This window comes from Ahaetulla prasina, chromosome 1, assembly GCF_028640845.1.
Source record: "Ahaetulla prasina isolate Xishuangbanna chromosome 1, ASM2864084v1, whole genome shotgun sequence".
Taxonomy (NCBI): domain Eukaryota; kingdom Metazoa; phylum Chordata; class Lepidosauria; order Squamata; family Colubridae; genus Ahaetulla; species Ahaetulla prasina.
The window spans coordinates 75,443,277-75,469,919 of record NC_080539.1 but is presented as its reverse complement, the minus strand read 5'-3'; the positions used below and the strand labels follow the sequence as shown (position 1 = coordinate 75,469,919).

The 26,643-nt window shown below is 38.5% G+C and overlaps 1 protein-coding gene across 2 annotated transcripts; it reads left to right on the top strand.

The window, feature by feature from the left end:
* FEZ2 (fasciculation and elongation protein zeta 2) lies at positions 1–25,830 on the top strand. 2 transcript variants are annotated; one of them, XM_058164587.1, is made up of 9 exons: positions 1–368; positions 3,067–3,175; positions 4,606–4,722; positions 7,558–7,702; positions 9,214–9,482; positions 15,466–15,546; positions 20,484–20,559; positions 22,549–22,614; positions 24,939–25,830. In XM_058164587.1, exons 1-9 carry the CDS (start codon positions 94–96, stop codon positions 24,953–24,955), a joined length of 1,155 nt encoding a protein of 384 aa, XP_058020570.1. In that variant the 5' UTR covers positions 1–93; the 3' UTR covers positions 24,956–25,830. The 2 variants fall into 2 exon arrangements, with proteins under 2 accessions (XP_058020570.1, XP_058020578.1); XM_058164595.1 differs by lacking the exon at positions 15,466–15,546.
* The last annotated feature ends 813 nt before the right edge of the window (positions 25,831–26,643 follow it).

The following is a 26,643-nucleotide window of genomic DNA, read 5'->3' as shown; positions in this document are numbered from 1 at the left end:
AGAGAGAGAGAGAGCGAGAGCGAGCGAACGAGGGGGCGGGCGCGCGAATGCGCGCGTTGGCCGGGCCCCGCGGCCTCTCGGCTTCTTTCGGCGATGGCGACGGCGACTTCGCCCTCGCCGCGGGACCCGGCCGGGGACTGGCAGGACTTCTCGGGCTTCCAGCCTTCGTCGGAGCCGAGCGGTTGCTGCCTGGAGCCCTCGGAGGCGGCGGGCGTGGAAGGAGGCCCCTGGGACGGCCGGGGCGATCTGGGGACCGAGCTCCCGCTCTGCTTCCAACCTGCTCGGCTGCTGCCCGAGCATTGCTTAGACCCGGAAGCCCTTCTCCCGCCTCAGCCCCTCAGCGAACGGAGCGCTTTGCACGAAGATGAGTGAGTGAAGCGGCGGGTCGGATTCCTTCCTTGGAAGAGGAGGAGGAGGAGGAGGGAGCCTCCCCCCGTCCTCCTCTTCGACCCCCGTCGCTTGGCAAGAGGCCCCTTTGCAAAGAGCGAGGTTCTCCCTTCGGTTGTGGAAAACTTACCCGGGGATTGGGGTGTTCTCCTTGCGAAAAGGGGTGTATAAGAAATGGGGCGCCGGGTTGCAAGGGGTGGGGGTGAGGAAGTAGGGAAAAGAGAATTGCAGCTTTCAGTACACGATTCATTGCTAATGGAGAGCAATCCCCGACGGAGTAATAGGGTGTTCCCTAGCTCTTTGGGGTTATGAGGATCTAATGCCCGGTCAGCCCCGAAGTAGGAAAGCTTCAAGATAGTTTCCGCCTTCACTCCGACTTGGACTTTTAAACTTTCCAGCACAACCAGACTGAACTCTGTAGGTTAGCAGCATTCCACTGACTAGGCGCTGGAATTTGGTGGAAGGCAATCTATCCTAACATGGAATCTGATCCTTTTGTATTTTAAGAGGAGTAGGCCCTTTCTCAGACCACCAAAGGCCCGTTTTGTGTCCAGACCCTCATGTTTTATTTTAAGAACTTGAACTGTTGCAAGTCTAAAAAAAAAACGGAAAAAAAAAACTTTGCAGAGACATAATTGGATCCTTCCAAAGTGCACATTTCAGAAATTGTCTCAAAATGTTCGTTTTTCGCTAGGGTTTTTGGTTTTAACTTGTATTGATGTTTAACTCATTTAGGAATTGGAAACAGTTTAGACTGCAACCTCTGCTCCAGTATAACCATTTGGTATGGGTGCATTCTGTAGTTTGCATCAAAAGCACTTGTATACCCAAGATATAGATTTGATTGAGAGATGGTGGAAACAATTTATTATCCACTTAACTAAATTATACTAATGTGAATAATATCCATATTAATCAAAGGATATATTGATATTTGCACATTGTAGCATAAAGAGCACTATAAGTTTGGCTTATAATGAATGAATGAGTAAACACTCTAGTCAGTTTTGCATTGCTCCCCATACCAGGTGGAGCAGCTAAAAAACTGCAGAAGCTCCTTCCAAGGTTCACATAACCTCAAAACTTAGGTTGGCTATGGCTTCTTTCTCCTATATCAGGAATTGAAAGGCAAGAATAAGCCATGGCTTGATAATGAAAACATTTGAAACCTTTTGTTTAATACATCAAGCCAAAATAAGGGCAAACTATACTAAGGTTTTTTTTCTTCATGGCAAGCTTGAAATAATTATAATAAATGGGAAGAACTTGAATGCAGATGAAGGTCAACAGTAGCTAAAGTACTGGCAGCTGTGATTTCCTGTGTATTATAATCTGTGTCCTGCTTTTTTAAGCACTTAAGAGAGAAAATGTTTTTCTATTACATTTATTGCTAAACAATAAATACTTATATAGTTTAATAATTTCATTCTTTGGCAAGTTGGTATAAGACACGGGTATCAAGCTCGCCGCATCACGTTGCCGTCATGTGACTTTTGTGACGTTTTCCCATTCACAGAGCTGGAGTGGGCGTGGCCTGTCCAGGACACATTGGCCCAGGGGCCACTAGTTTGACACCCCTAATAAGACAACCCATGAGGGTCTTTAGCCAAATCATAACATTCTCTACTTCTTAATGCAAAATTGACTGATGCAAATCAAAGGAAAGAGCTCTAAAGATAAAAGTCAGATTCAATGACGAATATTTTTGTGGTGGGTGATTCCCCATTCATGTCTGAGGCTATGAATCTATATATATATAAAAGCGAAAACCACTCATGCGGTAATCACAAAATCTCCAGAATCATAAAGCCTACAAACTTGAAATTTGCCACATATGTTCCTCTTGGCTTCTGGGTGCTCTCTAAGAAAGGATTTTTTGAAATGACCATCAGAGCATTAGTATTTGCTTATATTATGATTAACACGCTCTGATGCTAAGGAGTTTTACTCCCCCTCCCCACCTGAAAAGAAATCTGTTCCAAATGCAAAACAAGCAGAGTTTCACTTTCAGTTTTACTTTCACAGCAGCAAGCAGGGGATAGGATAGGCTTCTGTGGGACAAGGCTGAGGGAGAGAAGGGGATAAGGTAGGGGAGGCTTCTGTGGGGCAAGGCTGAGGGAGAGAAGGGGATAGGATAGGAGGCTTCTGTGGGGAAAGGCTGAGGGGAAAAAGAGGATAGGATAGGCTTCTATGGGGCAAGGCTGAAGGAGAGAAGGGAATAGGAGAGGAGAGGCTTCTGTGGGATAAGGCTGAAGGAGAGAAGGGGATAGGATAGGGGAGGCTTCTGTGGGGTAAGGCTGAGGGAGAGAACGGGATAAGATAGGGGAGGCTTCTGTGCGGTAAGGCTGAGGGAGAAAAGGGGATAAGATATGATAGGCTTCTGTGGGGTAAGCCTGAGGGAGAGAAGGGGATAGGATAGGGGAGGCTTCTGTGGGGCAAGCCTGAGGGAGAGAAGGGGATAGGAGGGGCTGATCGTAACTGCTAATTAATTTTCAAGCTTTAAGTGTCAATTTATCAAGCCCTGTCACGTAGTTTCATAGCGAAGCACGGGTATCCATAGCATTGACATACTTTACTTTGCAATTAATATGGTACAGACACTTTTAAAAGCAGAAGCTTTACTCACTTTAGAATCTTAGTTTCTGCATATTATAAGGACTGGATATTTTTTTCTTCCAGGATTTGGAATGCTCTGACAGATAATTATGGTAATGTAATGCCAGTCGATTGGAAATCATCCCACACCAGAACTCTGCACTTGCCAACCCTGAATCTTTCTGAAAAGGGAGTACGTATTGCCAGAACAATTTGAAAAATGTTCCTTTTGTCCATTTAAATCTGTGTCCTAGACATTAAATATTACATAAGCCGTCAATTTAATTAAAGCCACATTTGCCATACCATTATTAGCTTTCTGTTTCTATTGGCATAGTGTGTTTTCTTCTTCAAATTTTATCTAACATGTGTCCCAATGTCCAATAAGATATGTTAATTCTAAAATGCAAGAATTACCATTTTAATGCTAATTCCTACATTTGCATCCCTGCACATTTCATTGATACATTGTCAATTCTAATCATGTATAATGCTTTTATTTAAGATATCAAGTAACCAGTAATAGTAGCTGAATAAAAGCAGCCCTCTGTTTCATTAAAAATATATGCAATATATCATGCCTTCGTAGCTGGTATAAGGCAAAAGATAGAAGCATTTAAACTTTTTCAGACTGCCCTGAAAACACTTTAATGCAAAAACTCCCTTGAGCTTGGGGCTAAACTGATAAACCCATGACATTTTCTCAGCAGTGGGGCAGAAGTGGTTCTCCATTACCTCCTTCTGGGATAGTTTTTATATTATTATTTGTTGCTGCAGCTTACAACCCTGAGACTTCCTGGTGACTTCCAACCAGGACCAGCTATGCTAAGCCTTTTGGAATCAACTAAGTTCAGATGGGTTCTATCACTTACTTGGAAAGAGCTACGTGCTGATCCCTACAAATGAATCAGGAAATCCATGGAAGAGTTTTAAGGTTTCTAAAAGAGCAAAACAGTTAAGAAATAATAGGCATTTCCTTTACTGAAGATCTACCCGTACAACCTATCAATGCATAATGTGTTTATTGGCTGGCCTGTCACAGAGCCGGACATTGATTAGGGTTGTGCAGCTGGCTTCCATGCCTAAGGGAAGATTCAAGCCTCAATCGCTTGGCTTCAGTCTAGCACTTTATTATGCCACACTGGTTGTCTTTAACAATTTTGATTATGCATCTTATTTACTTTACAATAATAAATTTGACAGTGGCTTGGGACCTCACAATATATTTAAAAATAGGTTTACCTCTCCTCTGAAGCGAAAATAGAGTCCAAGGTGAGTGCTTTGTTTTAGGATATCAAGTCACAAAATGGATTGTATTAAATTGATCCTTTCAGGAATAAATGTGATCTGTGAACTGGCAAGACATTATCTATTCAGTTCATTTGAATTAAATCAACCTGAATTGCACAATATTGTTTATATGTTTGAACTGGATTTTGATGCATAGGTTGAGCACCACATAGATAGGGAAGATAATAATAATAATAATAATAATTTTGGGATGTCAGTATTTTGAATCCTTAAGCATTTTTAAAGATACCATAGCCTATTATATAATTAAGTGTTATATTTGGTTGATTTCTCTCTTTTTAATAACCTGTTTTATTTTGCATTTTTGTACAGGTTAATGATAATTTGAACCTTGACTTGTCAGATGATGAAGAGTTGAGAGACCAGCTAGACATGCATTCTATCATTGTCTCCTGCATCAGTGAAGAGCCTCTCTTCACAGCCGAACAGGTAAAGTTCAAAAATAAATGTGTGCAATGCAGCATCAAATATTTCATTGTTCAGATATGTTTGAAAGGCTTAAAAACATCCTAGTAAAGGTATGGCCTAATACAGAATAAAATAAATGTTTTAAATGCAGAACAGATGTACTGTTTCATTCTTAAATTAGAACTTATATGGGAGAGCTCCACATTGCCTTTGCCTTCTGTTAGTTTTCCCTCTGGCCCACCAATGTCCCTGGGAGCTCCACCTACTTTTTCTTATAACTCAGTGGGATGAGCAAGAAAAAAAAACATTGTTTTAATTTTACTAGAGAAACAACCATTTTAATTTTTTTTTAAAAAGGCTGAGTTAGGGGAGGAGTAGTTGAAACTCTTTCTTCTCTCCCGTTACTTTTAGCTATGTATGTGTACAACAGAGAGAAAATGGATGAAGTGCATATATATATAAGTGGGTGGGTGTGTTGCAGGCTCGCCCGCTCATATTCTCACTGAAAAGCACTTCGATGGCAAGTGCTAGCCTCCTTCAATGGTGGAAAATATTTCCACATTTGATAAAAGTTACAATATTCAAAGTAGTTTTCCAATATTTTATGAATGGCAGTAGGAAAATAAAGTTGGTCTAAAAAAAAAAAACAGTATGGCAAAACATGATTGAAAATCAGATAGAATGGTTAGTATGGTAATTTAAGTCTAAAATCATCTTTACTTGTATGATTAGTCAGCTTTGTGTATGATGACCCACGTGTAGTCAACTTCAGATATAAAAGACATTTTTGTGTGGATGCACCCATTCAATGGACGGATTTGCTCATTAAACAGATTTTTACTGCAAACAATGCCATTTACCACCGTTATGTAATTCCACAAATCATGAACAACTTGATACAAATGGTAAGAATTTAGATTTAATGAACATTTAAATTAAGTAGATAGCTTCTCCACTTCCTAAATGCCTATTAAATAAATATTTTACTGTTTTTCTATAGCTCAAATGTTTACATAGCTGTGAATTTTTAGATTTTAGCACACATTAGGAGAAGGGAACATTATTTTTTTGAAATGCCATTTTAACTCACAGGATGTCAACCACTCTGCACCAAGCTGTATACATAGAGGACTTTTTGTATGAATGCTTTATTTTGTTTTTATTTATGGGATTTATCTACACCTCAGTCTTATCAGACTCTTAAGATACATGAACAATCGGCCAGCGAACCAGTAGCAAACCGGTTCAGATTTCACCCCTGGATGGAAGGCTGAGTCAATCTTGAGCCCTGTTAGGATCAAACTTCAGGCTGTGGGCAGAGTTTGCCTGCAATACTGCAATTTAACTACTGTGCCACCAGATCTATTTGGGAGAGGATCTACTTAGGAGACGCATTCTCTTAGCTATCTCTGTCTCCAAGCTATATAGGATTGGAAAGGTAGCAACCAATATATTGATTTATACGCAGAAACATACTGATAGATGATGAAGCTCCTACAAAATATGTGTGTGTGTGTGTATATATATCTCTTCATTATATAGATGACTTCTACAATGCTACTGTTTTGTGTTTCTTTTTTCTTGAAGCAATCAGTGAAAAGGAATATCAGAATGGTAGGGAAATATAACAGTTGTGTTCACCAGCTATCCATTCACTTGCACTGGTGAAAGATATTTGTATTGTACTAGCTCATAAATGCACGGCTGCGGCAGTTTCACTTTCCTTTCATGTTATCTGTGCAGCATTATTTAATTTCTCCAATTAGACTACTTTATTAGTCATTCCTTCCATATCAGTCTTCCAGCCATTTAACATCCCTTGAAAAATATTTTATCCAAGAATCCAGCAACTCAGATCAGACCCTAAAATGATAGCCATGCAAAGAAATGAGAAGCTGTAATACTGTTACCAAGTCACAAGTGAACTACTGCATCCTGTACTGGTATTACAGACTTCGGAAAGTCTGCCAAATCGGTTAGAGGTGGATAATGTAGAGACGTGCTTCCTATTCAAATTGGTAGCATTTGTTACCCAAATCCAAGTACAATTGCTGGATTAAAATGCTATTCACTTTGCTTCTCAACATTATGCTCGTGTTTCATAATCCAACTGGTTCTTGCTTTGTTAATTTTTAAGACAATAATTAAAACATGGCTTTTCTGACAGGCCTTTATTTTGCTTCCTTTCAGAGTAGCAGTGGATTGTTTTAATTTTTACTGATGTTTTCTGAGACTTATTATAGTATTTGTGGAATTTATCATTTCTCTGACTTGATTTGTAAATCCCTTGGAAATGTATAATTGTGTCTATATAAGTATAAGGATTGACTAACTGAATAATATGGTATTAATGTATGACTATATTGTTCCAAAGGCAGGAGTGGGTTTTCCATGGTTAATCATTTATAAGCAATTATTTATATATAAATAATAATTAACCTGGAGCAGCACATTAGCCTAGAGGTGGAGCTCTGACCTCACAATCAGAAAGCTGTAAATTCAATCCTAGGTATCGGCAAATATTTCTCTCTCTGGGCACAATGAGTAGTTGTCTGCTGCGAACTTTATGTAAGCATCAGGAAGGGCATCTGGCTAGTAAATGTTCAAGGTCCGTTTAGTCTCCCCAATCCCACCCGATGCAAGGGATTATAGGGTTCTTAAAAGAAAAAATAATTAACAGATATTTCTCTATTTTTGAAAATCATCCCTTGATAATGTTTATTTATTATTAGACAGTTTATACTTATACCTGAAAATTCTTTTAGTGAGTAAAAGTTATTATTAAACAGTCTTTACAAAAATAAATAATCAGTATAATTTTGTCTTTCACTCTCTGTAACTTCATGTGTGTGGAAGGTAATTGAAGAAATAGAGGAAATGATGCAGGAATCTCCCGATCCAGATGATGATGAAACACCAAGCCAGACAGACCGTCTGTCCATGTTGTCCCAAGAAATTCAAACACTTAAAAGGTCTAGTACAAACCACAATTATGAAGAAAGTAAGTAATGTTTACTTGTATCTTCTGTTTGATGTTTGTCTTAGAAACTATCTTACATTTAAAGACTATGCTACTGTTATACACATCTTTTATAGCATATAGCATCTATATATATATAGAATAATGGAGCAGTTTTTAACCTAAGTACATATTGGACAGAATATGTTTATTGGGGTAAGTATTGTTGGAATTAGATTATCATTGTAATGTGCTGTTTAGAGATCATAATTTTTTATTTATTTATTTATTTATTTATTTATTTATTTAATCATATTTTTATACCGCCCTATCTCCCAAGGGACTCAGGGCAGTTTACAGCCAAGTAAAAATACACATAAATACAAGTTAAAACCCCAATTTAAAAAACTTATTAAATATGGCCGAATATTAAAACCCCAATAAAATAGTAAAAACCCCATTAAAACCAAATTTAAAATTCTAGTCCAGTCCTGCGCAGATAAAAAGATGTGTCTTAAGCTCGCGGCGAAAGGTTCGAAGGTCAGGAAGTTGGCGAAGTCCTGGGGGAAATTCGTTCCAGAGGGTGGGAGCCCCCACAGAAAAGGCCCTTCCCTTGGGCGTCGCCAGCCGGCACTGCCTGGCTAACGGCACCCTGAGGAGTCCCTCCCTGTGAGAGCGTACGGGTCGGTGGGAGGCAATCGGTGGCAGTAGACGGTCCCATAAGTATCCCGGCCCAATGCCATGGAGCGCTTTAAAGATAATTACCAAAACCTTGAAGCGCACCCGAAAGGCCACAGGTAGCCAGTGCAGTCTGCGCAGGAGAGGTGTCACATGGGAGCCACAAGGGGCTCCCTCTATCACCCGCGCAGCCGCATTCTGGACCAACTGGAGCTTCCGGGTGCTCTTCAAGGGGAGCCCCATGTAGAGAGCATTGCAGTAATGCAGACGAGATGTCACAAAGGCATGAGTGACCGTGCATAGGGCATCCCGGTCTAGAAAGGGGCGCAACTGGCGAACCAGGCGAACCTGGTAAAAAGCTCTCCTGGAGACGGCCGTCAAGTGGTCTTCAAAAGACAGCCGTCCATCCAGGAGAACCATCCAGGAGTTGCGGACCCTCTCCATTGGGGCCAATGACTCACCCCCAACAGTCAGCTGCGACTGCAGCTGACTGTACTGGGGTGCCGGCATCCACAGCCACTCTGTCTTGGAGGGATTGAGCTTGAGCCTGTTTCTCCCCATCCAGACCCGTACGGCTTCCAGACACCGGGACAGCACTTCGATAGCTTCATTGGGGTGGCCCGGTGTGGAAAAGTACAGCTGAGTATCATCAGCGTACAGTTGATACCTCACACCGAAACCACTGATGATCTCACCCAACGGCTTCATATAGATGTTGAACAGGAGGGGTGAGAGAATCGACCCCTGCGGCACCCCACAAGTGAGGTACCTCAGGGTCGACCTCTGCCCTCCCGTCAACACCGTCTGCGACCGATCAGAGAGAGAGGAGGAGAACCACCGATAAACTGTTTGTTTTCTGTTTGTTTTGAAAACAGGGGTGCAAAAACTGACTGTGTCTGAGTTAAATGATCTCTTAGAAGAGATTGAGGCAGCCATCAAGGACTACTCTGAGGAGTTAGTGCAACAATTAGCCCTACGGGATGAATTGGAGTTTGAGAAGGAAGTAAAGAACAGCTTCATATCTGTCCTGATCGAAGTACAAAACAAGCAACGAGAACAAAAAGAAATGGCGAAGAAGAAGAAAAAGTTAAAAAATGGCACTCCTCAGAACGGAAAGCAAGAAAAAAGCCACCTGCCTGGAACAGTAAGAGCTCTGCATTGTGCCTCCCTTTAAACATTGTTTACATTTTCACTTTATATAATGTGATCTCTAATTTTTGCCCAGTTATTCTTACTAATAGTTAAAATGAAGCAGCATTAATGACAACAAAATCACCTCTTTTAGTAAAGTGGTTGGATTCCACATACTTGGAGGCATAGAAATATACATAATCTTCTATTTTTTTTCTGATCATCACTAATAGTGGTGAAGTTTTACAAGACTCTGAAGAACAACTACTACTTTCTCAGATGATCAGTGTTACTTACTGACAGAGTCTTACTCTGTCCAACCAAATTTGTGCAAGCAGTCTTTTTACTCTTTAGGTAATGGTTACGGAATGAGGGGGAAATTTGGGAAGTGTTTGAAATGTTAACACCCACTTTAAGTTTAGTTAACATCTGCTATTGAAATTAGTATTTTTCATCAGGGCTGTCACAGATGTAGAATTTGTTCAATATATTCAAGTAATTGTTGATGCACAAACGTACAGTTTTTTTCTATCCACAGGCTATTTGAAGTTTTCACATTATTCCTCCTCTCATTAGCTTTGTTTCATCACCTGTGTGTGTAATCTCCCTGATTTGTCTTCTCCATCCACCATAGACAATAGAATCTGCTGGTGCTATTATGGATAGGCTAAAGTGCCAGGATAGTTCTTCCTAGGCTCATTTGCATTAGAGTACTTCTGAGAATTCACAAGAATTTTTTCATCAACATGAGGTTTTCTTGATGTTCGGATATTTTGCAATCTGCTGATTTCATTAAAATCTGTGTTTACCATGTGAGCAAACACATTGTCACTAGAGCAGCAGAAACTGGGTGGAAATTGTGGCAACCCAACTCTCTTAGTAAAGTCCCTCTGAAAAGACATTCACTACAAAGCAGAATTATATAAAAGGTTAAATATAAATCATACTTCTTGTAAATAATAAGTGGAAAAATAACTTCAGTATATTGTAAAAAGTATATCATTTGAGAGACAACTAAGCCAGGCAAGCAAACACTCTTGTTAAAGACTATTTTTCTGCTGTAATTTGTGTTACATAGAAATAATGTGATGTGACCCATAATTTAACCTTTTATTTGCCAAAGTAATTAGGAGGTCCAATGAGTTATCAACTGAACCGAGATAATAAATGGATTAATTATCTTCTACTGCGCTAAGGTCAACTGAAAATACTATTTATTCTGCAGAGCTTTAAAGCTTTGTACAATTTTATTTCTACTTTGTCTTGTATTGTGAATCCTCTGGTAATTTAGAATAGAAATGAAAATAATAAAGCACAGTTTTAAACACATATAAAGACTACAAACCGACAAGCTAAGCTGCATAGTAAAACAACTGGAGAATGTAAATGTAATTTAAAAATCGAATGTAAGAATGATTTAAAAATCAAGAAAAATATAAAAATGCTTTGCCTGGTGCCTACAAGGTAAAAGGATTGGGTGCCAGGCATCTTTTTTCAAAGGGGAATGAATGCATCGTAACGGGGGGGGGGGGGCTTATCTTACTCTAGAGTAAGAGAAGGGGTTTTATATCAACTGAATGCCTTAATGTTCAGACAAATCTTTACAGAATTACAAGAGTGAGCTAATCTGTATAATTGTCTCCCTTGTAAAATTTGCTCCAGAACTGAGATGTATATCTTTTTCAACATAGATTTTCCTTGACACCTTAGATATCCTTATCTTGGAGAGCTATAAGCAGTTTCATCATTATTATTATTATTATTATTATTATTATTATTATTATTATTATTATTATTATTATTATTATTATTATTATTATTATTATTATTATTATTAAATTTGTATACCGCCCTTCTCCCGAAGGACTCAGGGTGGTTTACAGCCAGAATAAAATACAACTACAACACATACAATATTAAAAACAAACATTAAAAAACTTATTCATTTTGGCTGAAAATTAAAATACAATTAACCCTTTAAATTAATAAAGATTACAAAGCCATAAAATCATCTAAAAATTTTAAAAAATCAAGCCAGTCCAGCAAGCCGGAATAAATAAGTCTTAAGTTCGCGGCGAAAGGTCCGAAGGTCAGGTAGTTGTCGAAGTCCAGGGAGAAGTTCGTTCCACAGGGTGGGGGCCCCCACAGAGAAGCCGAAATTGCTTGGCTGACGGCACCCTAAGGAGTCCCTCTCTGTGAGAACGCACAGGTTGCTGGGAGATAGAAGATGGCAGCAGACGGTCCCGTAAGTAACCCAGTCCTAAGCCATGGAGCGCTTTAAAGGTGGTCACCAATACCTTGAAGCGCACCCGGAAGACAACAGGCAGCCAGTGCAGTCTGCGCAGGATGGGTGTTACATGGGAGCTCCGAACCGCTCCCTTTACCGCATTCTGGACCAACTGGAGCCTCCGGGTGCTCTTCAAGGGGAGCCCCATATAGAGAGCATTGCAGTAGTCCAAGCGAGACGTAACAAGAGCATGAGTGACCGTGCATAAGGCATCCCGGTCCAGAAAGGGGCGCAACTGGCGAATCAGGCGAATCTGATAAAAAGCTCTCCTGGAGACGGCCGTCAAATGATCTTCAAAAGACAACCACCCATCCAGGAGAACGCCCAAGTTGCATACCCTTTCCATCGGGGCCAATGACTCGCCGCCAACAGTCAGCCGCGGCTGCAGCTGACTGTACCGGGGTGCCGGCATCCACTGCCACTCCGTCTTGGAGGGATTAAGCTTGAGCCTGTTCCTCCCCATCCAGACCCGTACGGCTTCAAGACACCGGGACAGTACTTAGATGGCTTCGTTGGGGTGGCCTGGGGTGGCAAAGTACAGCTGCGTATCATCAGCGTACAGTTGGTACCTCACCCCAAAGCCACTGATGATCTCACCCAGTGGCTTCATATAGATGTTGAACAGGAGAGGCGAGAGAATCGACCCCTGCGGCACCCCACGCATGAGGTGCCTCGGGGTCGATCTCTGCCCCCCTGCCAACACCGTCTGTGTCTGGTCAGAGAGATAGGAGGAGAACCACCGATAAACGGTGCCTCCCACTCCCAAACTCCCCAGCCGGCGCAGCAGGATACCATGGTCGATGGTATCAAAAGCCGCTGAGAGGTCCAATAGGACCAGGGCAGTTGAATAACCCTTGTCCCTGGCCCTCCAGAGATCATCCACCATCGCGACCAAAGCCGTCTCCGTACTGTAACCGGGTCAGAAGCCGGACTGGAACGGGTCTAGATAGACAGTTTCATCCAGGTACTGGGGTAGTTGACATGCCACCGCACTCTCTACAACCTTTGCCGAAAAGCGAAGGTTGGAGACTGGACGATAATTTCCTAAAACAGCTGGGTTCAGGGAAGCTTCTTGAGGAGGGGTCTCACCATCGCCTCTTTCAAGGCAGCCCTCCCGCAAGGAAGCATTTGTAATCCCCCGGAGCCAGCCTCGTGTCACCTCCTGCGTGGCCAGCACCAACCAGGAGGGGCACGGGTCCAGCAAACGTGGTGGCATTCAACCTCCCCAGCAATCTGTCCATGTCCTCGGGAGTCACAGGGTCAAAGTTATCCCAAACTGTCTCAACAAGACGTGTCTCGAACCTCTCGTCTGGATCTACCCAATTTTGATCCAAACCATCCCGAAGCTGAACGATTTTATCGTATAGATAACCGTTAAACTCCTCAGCACACCCTTGTAATGGGTCCTCCCGCCCCTCCTGTTGAAGGAGAGAGCAGGTCACCCGAAACAGGGCAGCCGGGCGGTTATCTGCCGACGCAATGAGGGAGGAAATGTAAGAACGCTTCGCATCCCTTAATGCCACTAGGTAGGTCCTACTATAGGACCTAACTAGTGTCCGGTCAGTCTCCGAACGGCTGGATCTCCAAGCGCTCTCTAGGCGTCTTCTCCGGCGTTTCATCTCCCTCAGCTGCTCGGAGAACCAAGGAGCTGGTTGAGACCTACGCCGGGTCAGAGGCCGCAAAGACACGACACGGTCCAAAGCTCCAGCCGCGGCCTGTTCCCAGGCCGCGACTAGTTCTTCAGCCATGCCGCGGGCCAGATTCTCGGGAACCGGCCCAAGCTCTGTCAGGAACCTCTCCGGGTCCATCAGGCGCCTGGGACGGAACCAATGTATTGGTTCCGTCTCCCTGCGGTGGTGAGTAGCGGTTCGAAGGTCCAGACGAAGAAGAGAGTGATCTGACCATGACAAAGGCTCGATAACTAAATCATTTAAAATCAGATCATTCGACCACTGGCCAGAGACAAAAAACAGATCTAGAGTGCCTCCCCCGATGTGGGTAGGGCCGTCCACTAATTGAGTCAGGTCCATGGCCGTCATGGAAGCCATGAACTCCCGAGCCGTCGAGGATGCCACGCCAGTTGATGGCAAGTTGAAATCCCCCATGACCAACAGTCTAGGGGTTTCAACTGCCAACCCGGCCAGCAACTCCAACAGCTCGAGCAGGGCTGTTGTCACGCAGGAAGGAGCCAGGTACGTGATTAACAAGCCCACCTGAGTCCTACGACCCAACTTCACATAGAGGGATTCACAACCAGCTATCTGAGGCACAGTGGTCTCCCTCGGTTCCAGGTTTTAATATCTTTGGAAGGATTTGACACAAAATGCTATTATAAAAGGAGCATAATGCTAAATTCATAAATTATAAAACTCTTGCATTGAGTAAGAGTTTATTCTGACAAAAGCTTAGTTGTTTAATATCTATATAAGAAGAATATGAACATATAACGTGAACGTATCTTTAAAGGTCAATGAGATGTTTGCAGATACAATATGCAACTTCTATGGATGAAACTGAGCATAGTCTTTTCCCTGTCATTGTCACATAGGTTATCACACAATGTTTGTTTGTTGTAACCTGTCATTGATATCTTGCACTTTAGGATCAGGAAGTAGCAAGAAAACGCAGTAATATTAGCTTGCAGTACTGATTAGAGTTTGCCTTCAATGATTCCACCATTCATTAAAAAAATAAGGCTATTGGCAGCAAATGATTTGTTCTCTGCTATTCTTCTTTGGACTTCATATAACATACCACTAAACTGTATATAGATTATCTTGTGTACAACAGAGTATATTTCTCACATTTCTGCCATTAAAACCTGAGGTTCCCACACTGAAGACAACTGCAAAGAATAAAAGAATTAACTGGATTTGTTTTGTGTATAGAAACTGAATGTAGCTCACAACATAAACATTCATTTCTTGTATCAAACACTTGTTCATTTCAGTATTGCAGTGTGATTTCCAGTTTCAGTTAGAATTTTCTCGTTTCTGTAGGAGAAAGTTGAGAATACAGTCAGTTGCCATGAGTAGTGGTTTGTTTTTCCTGTCAGGATTTCTAGGTATAGACAAAATAGGTTTTTTTTCTCAGTTTATCCAAACAAAACTAGCATGGAAAGATCCAATGGGCTACCTCATATTAGAATAATGTCTAGTTGAAAAATGAAATATTGACATAGTCTATAATCTACAGATTATTTCAAAAGGAATATCAACTAAAAATTGAATTTCCTGCTCAGAATATATTGTGTTGTTTGTTGCTATTGTTCTATATTTCCCATTTTCAGCCATGAGGAGCAAGGAAATGCTGTTTTTAATACCAATAAAACATTGGATTATTTATCTGTGCTTGTAATGTATAATGGGATTGGGCAAAGAACAAAAAGCTTACAAGGCAATGTGCTTTAGTATGTTCTATATGTGTGATTTAATATATATTTAAATATATTATTTGAGATAATAAGCATCCGCCAAAGATCGTTAACGTTAAAACAATCTTATTCTAGTTATGTATATATGATATTTGGCTGGCTCCATTCCTAAATCCCTAAAGAGCAAAATATTTAAAAGTCAGTGCTTTTCTCATTAAGCTACAGCTATATTTCATTTCTAACATTTACCTTGCTGGCATCCCCCCAAAAAACCTAACTAATACCTTTACATTTTTCTTTTTCCTCCCTTTTCTGTCACGTTCTCACTCCTTATAGCGCTTCAGTATGGAAGGAATCTCAAATGTCATTCAGAATGGCTTTCGACAAACGTTTGGCAACGCGGGTGGAGAAAAACAGGTGCTGGGCTACCCTCTGACTTTGTTTTCCTTGTGCTGTCTTTTCTGTCTCTGTATACATTCCTGTCTTAAAAGTTGGCAGTTCCAGACTTCAGGTGTTCTCAGAAAGGGAGGAAATACATTTCTATGCTTTTTCACATCTTCCCTGCCTTAAAGCTAAGAGCTGTTTACAAAAGTTTTCTTTCCTTAGTAGTTAAAGAAGCAGACAAGCCTTGATATGCACGGGGGGAGGGGAAAATAGAGTAGATGAAAAATTTCCCCTTAGGGTTTATTTTAATTTTTCAAACTAAAATGCAGGCAACAGCATAATACATAGTTGGAGTTAAATACCTGTCTAAAAAAGCAGTAATGAAAGATTATGTCAGTTTTAAAGTTTCAGTCTAGGAAAAGAAAATTGATCAGTAAACAGCATGCCTCATATCTTCTAAAATGGTAAAATCTATTTTATTATTTTTAAGTTACAAGAAATAAAAATCCTAGACATTTTGTATATGTTTTATACAGGAAGCAAATCTCTGAAGAAAATGTGTGTTCCAGAAGCTTATGGAATATACGTATCCAAGTAGTACGTTGCAGGATCCAAATTGGGTTGGTCACAGAGTCCAGATCCCAGTGACCGACCCAGACTGGATCCTGCAACATTATGCTGAGACATGTATATTGGCCTTCCTTCATGAAAGTAATATGTGAAATAAAGGGCAGAACCCTTTATTTTATGCCTCAACTCAACACAAAGCCAGAAAAGACCTTATTTGAATGTCTACAATTCCTCCAACATTCTTTTTTATGATTAGGACAGAGCGCAAATTTCATGGTTCCAGATAATTTTTTTTCCTGATTCTTCCCATCCCCAACTGTTTTGCTTAAACTTCTATCTGATGAAGAGTGTTGGAAGAACCCAAAGCAAACCCAGTAAAATAAAAGTATTGCTCATATGTGGAGCATGGATGCTGATATGAAATACGGAAAACATATTTTACCGTAAATTATTTTATTACACAAATTTAATTCAATGTTACAAGTGATTTGCTAGAGTATGATGTACCGTTGAGCAGATACGTATACGGTAGAGAATGTTGATAAAACCTTGCACAAATTGACATTATTAATATATGCTTTATATGTACGTGGTTTTGATTGGCTTTCATATGGTGGGTATTATTTCTAGATTACAGATAACTTTGGAATTTCTCATATAGTTCGCAGAGAGAAAAATAATTTTTCAGCTATTCACTATTTCTAAAACAATGATAAATATAGATTCTGCATTTGCATGGAGCTCATACATAAATAATATGGAGCTCATACGTAAATAATAAAGATAATATGGACTTGACTCATCTTAAGGCAACATCTAATATATCTATTTCATACTTTGAAGCTACTGATTTTTAAAGATTTTGGAGTTGTTAGATATATATTTTTTCCCTTAGAATACTAATAAATGTCTATGTCAGGATCTGAAGTTATATAAAAGTTGTTGATAGAATAGAATTCTTGAATATAAGTAAACCCTATAAATTATTGCCATCCTTAGAAATTAAAAAGTAGCTATTTAATCAATTATGTAATATGTTGTAGGCCATAAGGAGTGTCTTCTGTGTTCTTTCAAGAAAGCAAAAGCAGTACCCTGCCTCTCCTATAGAACTAAAGAAAAGAGGTGCCTGGATAAGTAACATTGCTTGCCATAAGCTAAGTGCTCTATGGACCACTTTCTAAAAATTAAAGCTTACTTCACCACCCTGCTAGGCCTCAATAGAAAACTCTGTTTTCAAAACTGGAACCTAAATGTAGCACAAGGGAAACCACTTGGGTTTTTTTTTCTTCCCAGTAGTATTTTTTTTTTCAAAATGAAGTCTTTATTATTATTATTTGTTTTCACAGAAAATCTCTCAATTTTTCCAGTGTAGAAAAGTAACATATTAGAGTGGTTTGGAGGAAGAGGCTGAAGGAACTAAAACAGAGAAAAAGAAGATGACACAAAACAACTGGAGACATAAAACAAAATTTTTTTAAAATCCTTATCCTTCAATTTATTGCTTTATAAACCAAAATACCTTGTTTTTCTTTCTAAAAATGTACTAGCCATGAGAATAAAGTGGCAGGAGCATGGGAGCTTAGAGATTGAAAGGAAGGGAACATAACATTGCACCAAACATAATTGAGAATGATGCTGTCTTTCAGCCATGCCAGTGATATACATATTCTGTAAGAGAGATTGAAGGGGGGGGGGGAATACTTGCCTGTGTTATTAAGAACTAGAGAATAGATTATCTGCCCCTAGTCTGTTTTGCAGCTGCATGCTATATTATTTATTTATTTATTTATTTAATCATATTTTTATACCGCCCTATCTCCCGAAGGACTCAGGGCGGTTTACAGGCCGATAAAATACAAATATCAAACAAGATAAAAAACTAATTAATTAAAAAACTTATTTAAATAGGCCATAGTTTAAAAGTACAGATTAAAATAATAAAACCCCATTTCCTAAAAAGAATCAATATTATTAAACTCCAGTCTCTTAGTATAAAAGCCTGTTCTTATTACAGTATTACTCTTTTAATCTTCGGCTATTGGTGAGATACATAGGATCTCAATAAAAGAGATTATTTGTAGTTCAGGGTTGAATTGAGGGGTCCTTAATACTCTCTGAACTTGGTTGTTTTCTTGCAGACGTTTCATTACTCAAACTATGTAACATCATCAATGCTAATCTCTGATAAATTAAGATCAGATCTAGATTTAGATCGGTGCTAGACTAGCACTGATGATGTTACTTAGTTTGGATATTGAAACTAACAAGCAAACAAGCTCAGAAAGCACCAAGCATCCCTCATACATAGGATCTACCTTGTCATCCTTCTAGATAGTACATGTGCTGGTCAACTTTGAATCTCTTTTAAATCTTAAGGAATATATGAGACTTAGAAAGCATGTGATCTACTAAATCCAGACAGTTCCCATTGAAGGATAAGTCTGAAGATTCATGTTCCGCCTTGTATGTTACCAGCCTGTCCACTATAGCCTATGGTACAGTGACTATGTTAATACCTCATTTAAGTGGAAGCCTAGTGCATATATCTCTGTATTTGAATTGAAAAATATTTGTGTCACAATTTGAAAGTGGTGCATAAATGAGGGCTTTTTAAGCCTTCAATAGTACGTAAAGTATGTGATCTGAAGATACATGTATTATACCAATTACAGTCTTGACTCTATTACTTGTGCTAACTTAATAGTTTCCTATCTATTAAAGAGGTGTTCAGCTGCATTTTGCCCTTAATGTACAACATAAACCTACCAAAGTAAAAAATCCTGCTTCAGGAAGGGGCTTCAAACACAAATGGGTTTGATAAACGTGCATAATGTTGTATTTTTGGTTGATTTGTTTGTATTTCTGTGGGATGAATTTTTATCTGTATAGTAATTTCATGTTAGTATAAAACTGCTTTTCCTGATCCTGTTTTTGGATTATGCTATCAGTGTAATACAGTAATGTGGTACCTCATTACTACTCAATGCAAGAATATAATTCCTAAGAAATTAACCACACACAAGAAACCCAGACCCTGGAAGTGCCCTTCATTTTGAAATAAAAAATACTACCCTATTTTTTGAAAAATATAAAATTAGTATTACTAAAGGTCTATGTTTTTCTTATAAATAATTTTAGAAATAGTAACACTATACAGTGTTGACCTTCAGTCTTGGAACAAAAGTATCTTCTTTGTATAGAAATCTGTTGCTGAATCAAGAAGAATGGCTCTAAGATTTTACCAAAAGGGGCAAATGCAAATTTTTAATTATAACTGTTGAAAAATTAAGCTTTGGAAAGTACACACATTCCTTGAGGTTTTTAAATATGAATGTTCATTTAAAATTGGCAGTATAATTTGCTCTAAATTGAGAGTTTATATCCATAATATAGATATGTAAGAAAAATATCGAAGAGCTGGAAACAAAATATTGTTTAAAATAAAATGTAAAACTAAATGGCGCTTATTTCTATTTCAGCAAAGCAGATAGAGTATAATTTCAAGGAATCACATAATGCATATCAATCAGTGCAAGAAATAACAGCTAAGCTCAACTATATGGGATTCCACTGTTGTTCCTAGATGTACCCACTTCTGAGCATAAATTGGCTATCTTGCATGGTCCATTGTCAGAGTTCACCATGAGGGACTTGTGAAGTTGTAATATAAAACTTCTTATCACTGCAAGGGAGTGATCAAAGATGGTCTGGTTCTGGCCTCAAAACTTTAAGACCTGAAGTGACAGACATGGTTTCACTGTCCTGGCATGTATATTGTTTATTCTTTGCTAATAATTGTAGTGCATTGGTCTTGTCTAGAGTTCATTAAACCTCATTTTATGGAATTTCCTGTTGTTATACTTAAAAAAAGTTTTCAGTCATATTTTGGCTGTACAGAATATTTAATGTAAATATTTCTATATGGAATCACGTAAGTGTTCTTTACAATGCAGCAAAATTCTGAAAATAATGTGTAATTTAGAAGCTCAGAAAAAATGTAATATATAAGCATATTTTTAAAATTATTAGTTTTGTCATAGGGATACTTACTTTGTTGATACTTGCTGGGAAATCTTTTAGTTGAATTCACTGTGTTTCACTTTTTCTTAGATGACATACAATAGAGTTGAATTACACATAATTACGTTTTGCAAAGCATACCCTGTTTCTCCCCCAAATAAGACATCCCCTGATAATAAGCCCAATCGGGCTTTTGAATGCATGGCAATAAGGCCAAGCACTTATTTCAGAGTTCAGAAAAATATAAGACAGGGTCTTATTTTGGGGGAAACACGGTAAGTACATGCAAGAACTGTATCTAATATTGCCAACATCAGATGTTTAGTGACTAAAGATAATTAGGAAAATATTTTATAGTAATCATAACTTTTGTTTGACAGTATCTGACAACTGTTATTCCTTATGAAAAGAAAAACGGACCTCCATCAGTTGAAGACCTTCAAACATTAACAAAAAGTAAGCACATAAATATGATTTGTTAGAGAAATAAATTTTCATGGATGTTTTGATGCTGAGGAAAAAACAGCTGATTTTCCAGAGTTTCTTCAGTTGAAGATTACTCTTGAGGGTCATCTCAGTGGTTCTGTTCTAAATTATCCAAGGAAATTTACTTTGCTCTGAAATGTTTGGAATTGATCAGCAGTCTTATGTTTGCTTACTCTTTTCAGATATCCTACAATTATCCATCATTCCTATGTCTTGACTTTTTTGGAAGACTATATTCGTTTATCTCTTCCAGTAAAATCAGCATTGTTTGCCTTGCACAATTGACTGCTTAACAAGAGTGCTGAGACACTAACTAGAAGAGAATAAGCCTGAAAATGCCTCTTTGTTGTGAATTAAGTTTTTTAAATGATACGGCTCGAGGAACTAACACTATTGTTATCCACTGACTAGCTGAAATTTGATCTGTTGGTTGCTCAGGGACAGACTCCCTGACTCTTCTTCTGCTAATGCTGTTGGAGGACAGTGCTCAAACCATTTATTTTAGAGTACCAGAACTGCTCAAACCTGGATATTATTTCAATTCCAAAGAGTAAATAAATTTTGCATGACATTTATGCACGCTCGTAATTACAGATTTGGAATGTGCTCTTTTCAAAAAGATTATAAATTATTTTAGTCTCTTATATTATAGTGAGCTTTTAGATATAAAATTATTTCTCCATTCTTCCTCCGTGAGACAGAAGCTGTGGCTGTTGGCTTTTCCCTGTCAATAGCTCATCTTTCTTTTGGGTAAATACACAGTTAATCCTTGACTTACAACTACAATTGAGCCCCAGATGTATATTGTTAAGTGACAAATTTGTTAAGTGAGTTTTCTTGCCACATTTGTTAAGTGAATCACTTCAGTTGTTAAATTAGTAACACCGTTGTTAAGTGAATTTGGCTTTCCCATTGACTTTGCTTGTCAGAAGGTCACAAAAGATAATCACATGACCCTGGGACACGGCAACCATCATAAATATGAACCAGTTGCCATGCATTTGAATTTTGATCATGTGACCATGGGAATGCTGCAATGGTCATAATTTTTTCAGGGCTGTTGTAACTTTGAACAGTCACTAAATGTACTGTTGTAAGTCAAGGACTATCTGTAGTAGTGATCTAAAAAAATTAATTATACCAAACAAGTTCACTAAATTTTCCAGGTTCCCTTTACTGCAAGGTCTAGGGAGCCAGAGTGGGTGGGTGGGGAGAATGAGAAAATGGAGATTTGAAAAGCCAGGAAAAAAATTGCTGTGCTGCTCTCTTCAACAAGAGGAATTGGGGGTGGGGGAACAATTGGATCTTGTATTTTTTTTTAACTGTCTTCCTTCACAATTTGTGTTGTTGTTTAGCACTCTGTGACAATGACACTTAACTCCAGTTCTAGATCAGTGAGGAAAAATAACTTTTTTTTCCTGTTTCACTTTTTCCAGAAGTGTTTGTTGGGAAAAACATTGATACATTGTTTTAATTCCCAGATCATCACATCCTATCAAAAATGGAAAGTTCTTGGTACTATAGGAATAGTTTGAGTTCATGGGATTCATAGGAATAGGGTTCATAGGAATAATCCATTTTATAAACAAATCTGAATGCATAACAGCTATGTCTACTCAGTATTTTTATATCTCTCTCCCTTTAATAACTGATGAGAAAAGGTTCTGCAGAATAACTTCCATCTTAGTTTTTTGCAGGATCCAATCTAAGTCAGTCACCAGAACCAGAGATTTTGTCTTCAGAGCTTTCGGACTCATGCTGGAGTGCATCTTCAGGGAACTTCTCTGCAATCTGCCTAGGAAGCTCGGAAGACAAATCCTCTGGTGACAGACCCAGGTGGATCCTGCAACAGTGCAACATCTACATTCACCTTCATTCATTAGTTTTTTCTATTTGCATATTTTATTGAAAGTCAGTGAATTCTACTTCTTCCATTGACCGCATCCTCATATTTTATAGTTCTTCATGCCATGAAAGAAGACAGCGAGAAAGTGCCAAGCTTATTAACAGATTACATTTTGAAAGGTGAGTTTACTGATTATTGCATGTTGCATGATTGTAGTTTTCTATAAATATAACTTCCGTGGTGGTGTAGTCATGAACAAAATCATTGGTACTATTTTTGAAGCTACTTCAGAGTGAATCTGATTCTTCAGAATGGTTATGCTGATCTTTCTGATATTAAGGAGATCTTCTATGATCTCTAGAATGTCTCCAAGCCAATTTCCATGGTCTAAAGTGCTCTTTGGAGGTGTAGATGGTAGGAAAGCTAGATTATACAAAAAGCAGCCCCTCTCCTCTTTAATAAAATAGCAATAACATTTAGACTTATATACTGCTTCACAGTGCTTTATAGTTCTCTCTAAGCAGTTTACAGAGTCAGAATATTGCTCTCCACAATCTGGGTCCTCATTTTACCGACCTCGAAAGGATGGAAGGCTGAGTCAACCTTGAACTGGTGAGAATCAAACTGCTTGCAGTCAGCAGAATTAGCCTGCAATATTGCATTCTAACCACTGCACCATCATGAAAAGGTTCAGCATACAGATGATTGCCTCACATATTGTAATGTGTAACATTGCTCATTAAATAAATGTGCGTAGCCAACTTTTAGGATTAAAGCAAACTTTGGTAGCCAATTTCTAGATGGACAAACTCTTGAGTATGTGTTATCAGAGAAAATGTAAATGCTTTCTGTTTATATTTTTGCTTTTAGATCCTTAAACTGTACCATTACAAATCATCATAATAATTATCAACTATGAAGATTTATTTAAAGTTTAAATTAATGATGAAAGATTGCTCCCCATAACAAGGACACCTTTGTAATTTTCAGTTATGACATTTTAAACCTGATTTCTTCATTTGTTTTATATTGTGCTAGCATTGGTTTGAAAGCTGCATTGCTCTGAGGTTTGTGCCTTGTAGATGTGATAAAGGAGTATATAAAGGACATGTCTTGATCCTCTGTATTTTAAGTTGTAGGCTTCAATATCCCGGGCAAGAAAATACAGTTGTCCAGGGGTGAAATCTAAAAGTTTTCCCTACCGATTCTATGGGCATGGCTTAATTGGTGGGCATGGCCAATAATAATAATAAACATAAAATACACAAAACAATAAGAGGTACCAAAAATCCAGTTTCACACTTCACACACACACACACACACACACACACACACACACCAAACAACACAACTGACTCACACGCAATGTAAAACCAGCTTGCACTTGACCCAAAATGGCCCCTGCAACAAGCAAGAACCTCACAGAGGCACAAAAAGCTCAAAAACAAACTTTCACACTTTACACACACACAAGACAACACAACTGACTCACAATGTAAAAACAGCTGCACTTGACCCAAAATGGCCCCTGCAACAAGCAGGAACCTCACACAGCCACAAAAGGCTCAAAAACCAACTTTCACACTTTTTCCACACAAAATGCCACATACAGCTTTGTGAGATTTTGTGTGTTTGTGTAGATAGAGTGAAACACTACAGAAATACACCAAATCTCAGAAAGCTGCACAAATATTTTATTTTGTTATTTTATTTATATTTTAGATAAAACCAACCAAATTTAAAACTTCCTTAACTTTAAATTGCTATTTCTAAAAAAATACTTCTTAAAAAAAACCCCAATTAACTATTTAAAGCTCCCCCGTCAAAAAACCACCCCAGTTACTTACCAAATTGAAGGCACAAGGCAGGCAGGCAGGCAGATTCAGTTGCTCACTGTTGAGAATGATTGCAGCCAGGCAGATTCAGTTGCTAGCTGATGCAATTGATTGCAGGAAAAGTTGCTAGCTGATGCAATTGATTGCAGGAAAAGCGAGCAAGCCGGAAAGAAGCAGCAAATGGGCGACCAGGCAATTGGGTGGGCATGTTGGGGGGCAGCGATTTTTGCTACCAGTTCTCCGAACCACCCGCCGCCATCGCTATGAGATCAGTCGATCTGGTCCAAACTGGGAGCATTTTACCCTTGCAGTTGTCCCTAAATCTTTTGAGATGTTATATCTCAAAGCTCTCTCCATAGATTCTGAAAATTGAGGACTAAAGCTGGTCAGCTTTTCTTAAATTTAAAAATTCTAACCCAGTGACCAAGACATGACCTACTATATAGCTCATTTCTGTAAAATAATAATAATAATAATAATAATTGGCAGTAGTGTGTGTGTACATATTATGTATATATCTTTACAAAAACAGTTTTGTTTATGTGATAAGGGTTGGGAATCATATTTAGTACAGATAATAATTATTGCAACTTTGATTCTGGAAGGTTTACTAATATATTCTACAAAGCATATCAATTTAACGACAGTTATATATAACTATTTTGCAGTTCTGTGTCCTACGTGAAAAGACCTATGAAAAACAGCCTGGCGAATTCCTGTGAAAAACGTTTTTCCATGGATTCTTTCAGACCCGACAGTTTGTTTGCACTGTGTTGAATTCTAATGTATTTGTTACTTTCGTTGCCTACTTCAGTTTTTGAATTCTGGAATAAGTCATCCAGATCATGTAAAATTCATCCTTTCCCCCACCCACCTATAAACTGTTTGAACAAATAATGAATTCTGTACAGTTTTACTCACATGCGTTGTTTTGGCTTTTTAAAGACTATTTTTACATTATATGGCATGAAATTATTTCATTGAACACCTATTTGTGGTTGTGGAGGAAAAATAACATCCGTATAAATAAAAGATGCCTATTAAACATAATGCACTTCTAATATAAAAGCTGCAGCAGGTCCAAGTATTAAATGTATAAAATGGATCAAAAGCTGAGCCTGCACTGCAAAATTCCATTGAAGTTCTTCCTTGAAGGCTCTGGGATGAAGATGTTGATAGAAACAGGAACTGACTTTTAAAGTAAGAATAAAGACAGTATTGTAGTATTGTTTACTGATTCATTTGACTTTCATTAACCTCTTTGAAGTAAAAAGTGGTAGATTATCATTTCCCATCATTGGTTGGCCATTTTTTTTCCCTTTCAAAGCCTAATGTTGGCATAGAGGGAAAGATTTCCAATAAAGAACGCCCTCGATTTGTGTAAGATGAATTGTGCCCCAAATCATTGTCTCATTATTTTTATTTTCTGTAGTTTTTAATTTAAAACTAATGTAGTTTAATAATAGTATTGCTGCTATTGTACTTTTTAACCCATATTAAATGTTTGGTCATCGTATCTTTTGTATGCTTCGATATGTTAATGAACAATTTTAAAACATCTGTTCAGCTGTCTTATTTACTGTAGTAGTGGTAATGCAGACAAGAAACACAACTAAGAGTAATAGCTCTGTCTTTATGTTAAGGTTATATTAATAGAATCCTGCAAGACTAAAAGTATTTCTCCCCTGCTTTTCTTTTGCTCTCTAGGAGTAAAACTAGGGAGGGTCTCTTCTGAAACATTTTCTTTCTGTGGGCTAAGATGCCAGTTGTCTGTTTGGTGGCTCTCTTGGTTACATTTAATTATCATAACTTGCCCAAGTGCATCTCCTTCTAACAGTAAGATTTGTACAACAGCAGAACCAGCTATCAATGGAGGTTATGGATTGAAGGATTTTATCAATCCTCAATCAGATACTAAAATGTTGCTCTAGAACTTAATCTCCTCCTCTTGAGAAAATGAACAAGGAGATTCCTTGGAACATTCCTTAATTTTTCAAAATGTGTATTGATCCTTGAGTTTGTATCATTCTCTGTAGCAATTACATCTTTCTCCCAGTCTATAAATCACACCAGAGACTTAATTATTTTTTCTGTAATATCCTCTGCATGTTCTGGTGGAATTGGTCTAAATCTTAAACCAAATTCTTTTTCCATAAGTTCTGATAATGTCAAATTGTCCCAAGTCTTTCTCCATTTCTCTATAATTTGTGTCTTGCATTCAAAAACTTGCACTTCTAACAACTTATTTTAAATTTGCAGCCAGATTCTTCCATTCTCTTTACTTCTAAAGATTCTTCAATTCTCTTAACTTCTTCTTTCAAATCTTTTTTTCTGCAGATCCTTCTTCCATTTCCTTTTTAACCGCTGCAAGCA

What these genes read in the sequence shown, in the direction of transcription:
- FEZ2 (XM_058164587.1), top strand. Translation starts at nt 94, where the DNA reads ATGGCGACGGCGACTTCGCCCTCGCCGCGGGACCCGGCCGGGGACTGG. An exon ending in TGAATCTTTCTGAAAAGGGA is followed by an intron (nt 3,176 to 4,605) that starts GTACGTATTGCC and finishes ATTTTTGTACAG; the next exon opens with GTTAATGATAATTTGAACCT. An exon ending in AAAGCCACCTGCCTGGAACA is followed by an intron (nt 9,483 to 15,465) that starts GTAAGAGCTCTG and finishes CACTCCTTATAG; the next exon opens with CGCTTCAGTATGGAAGGAAT.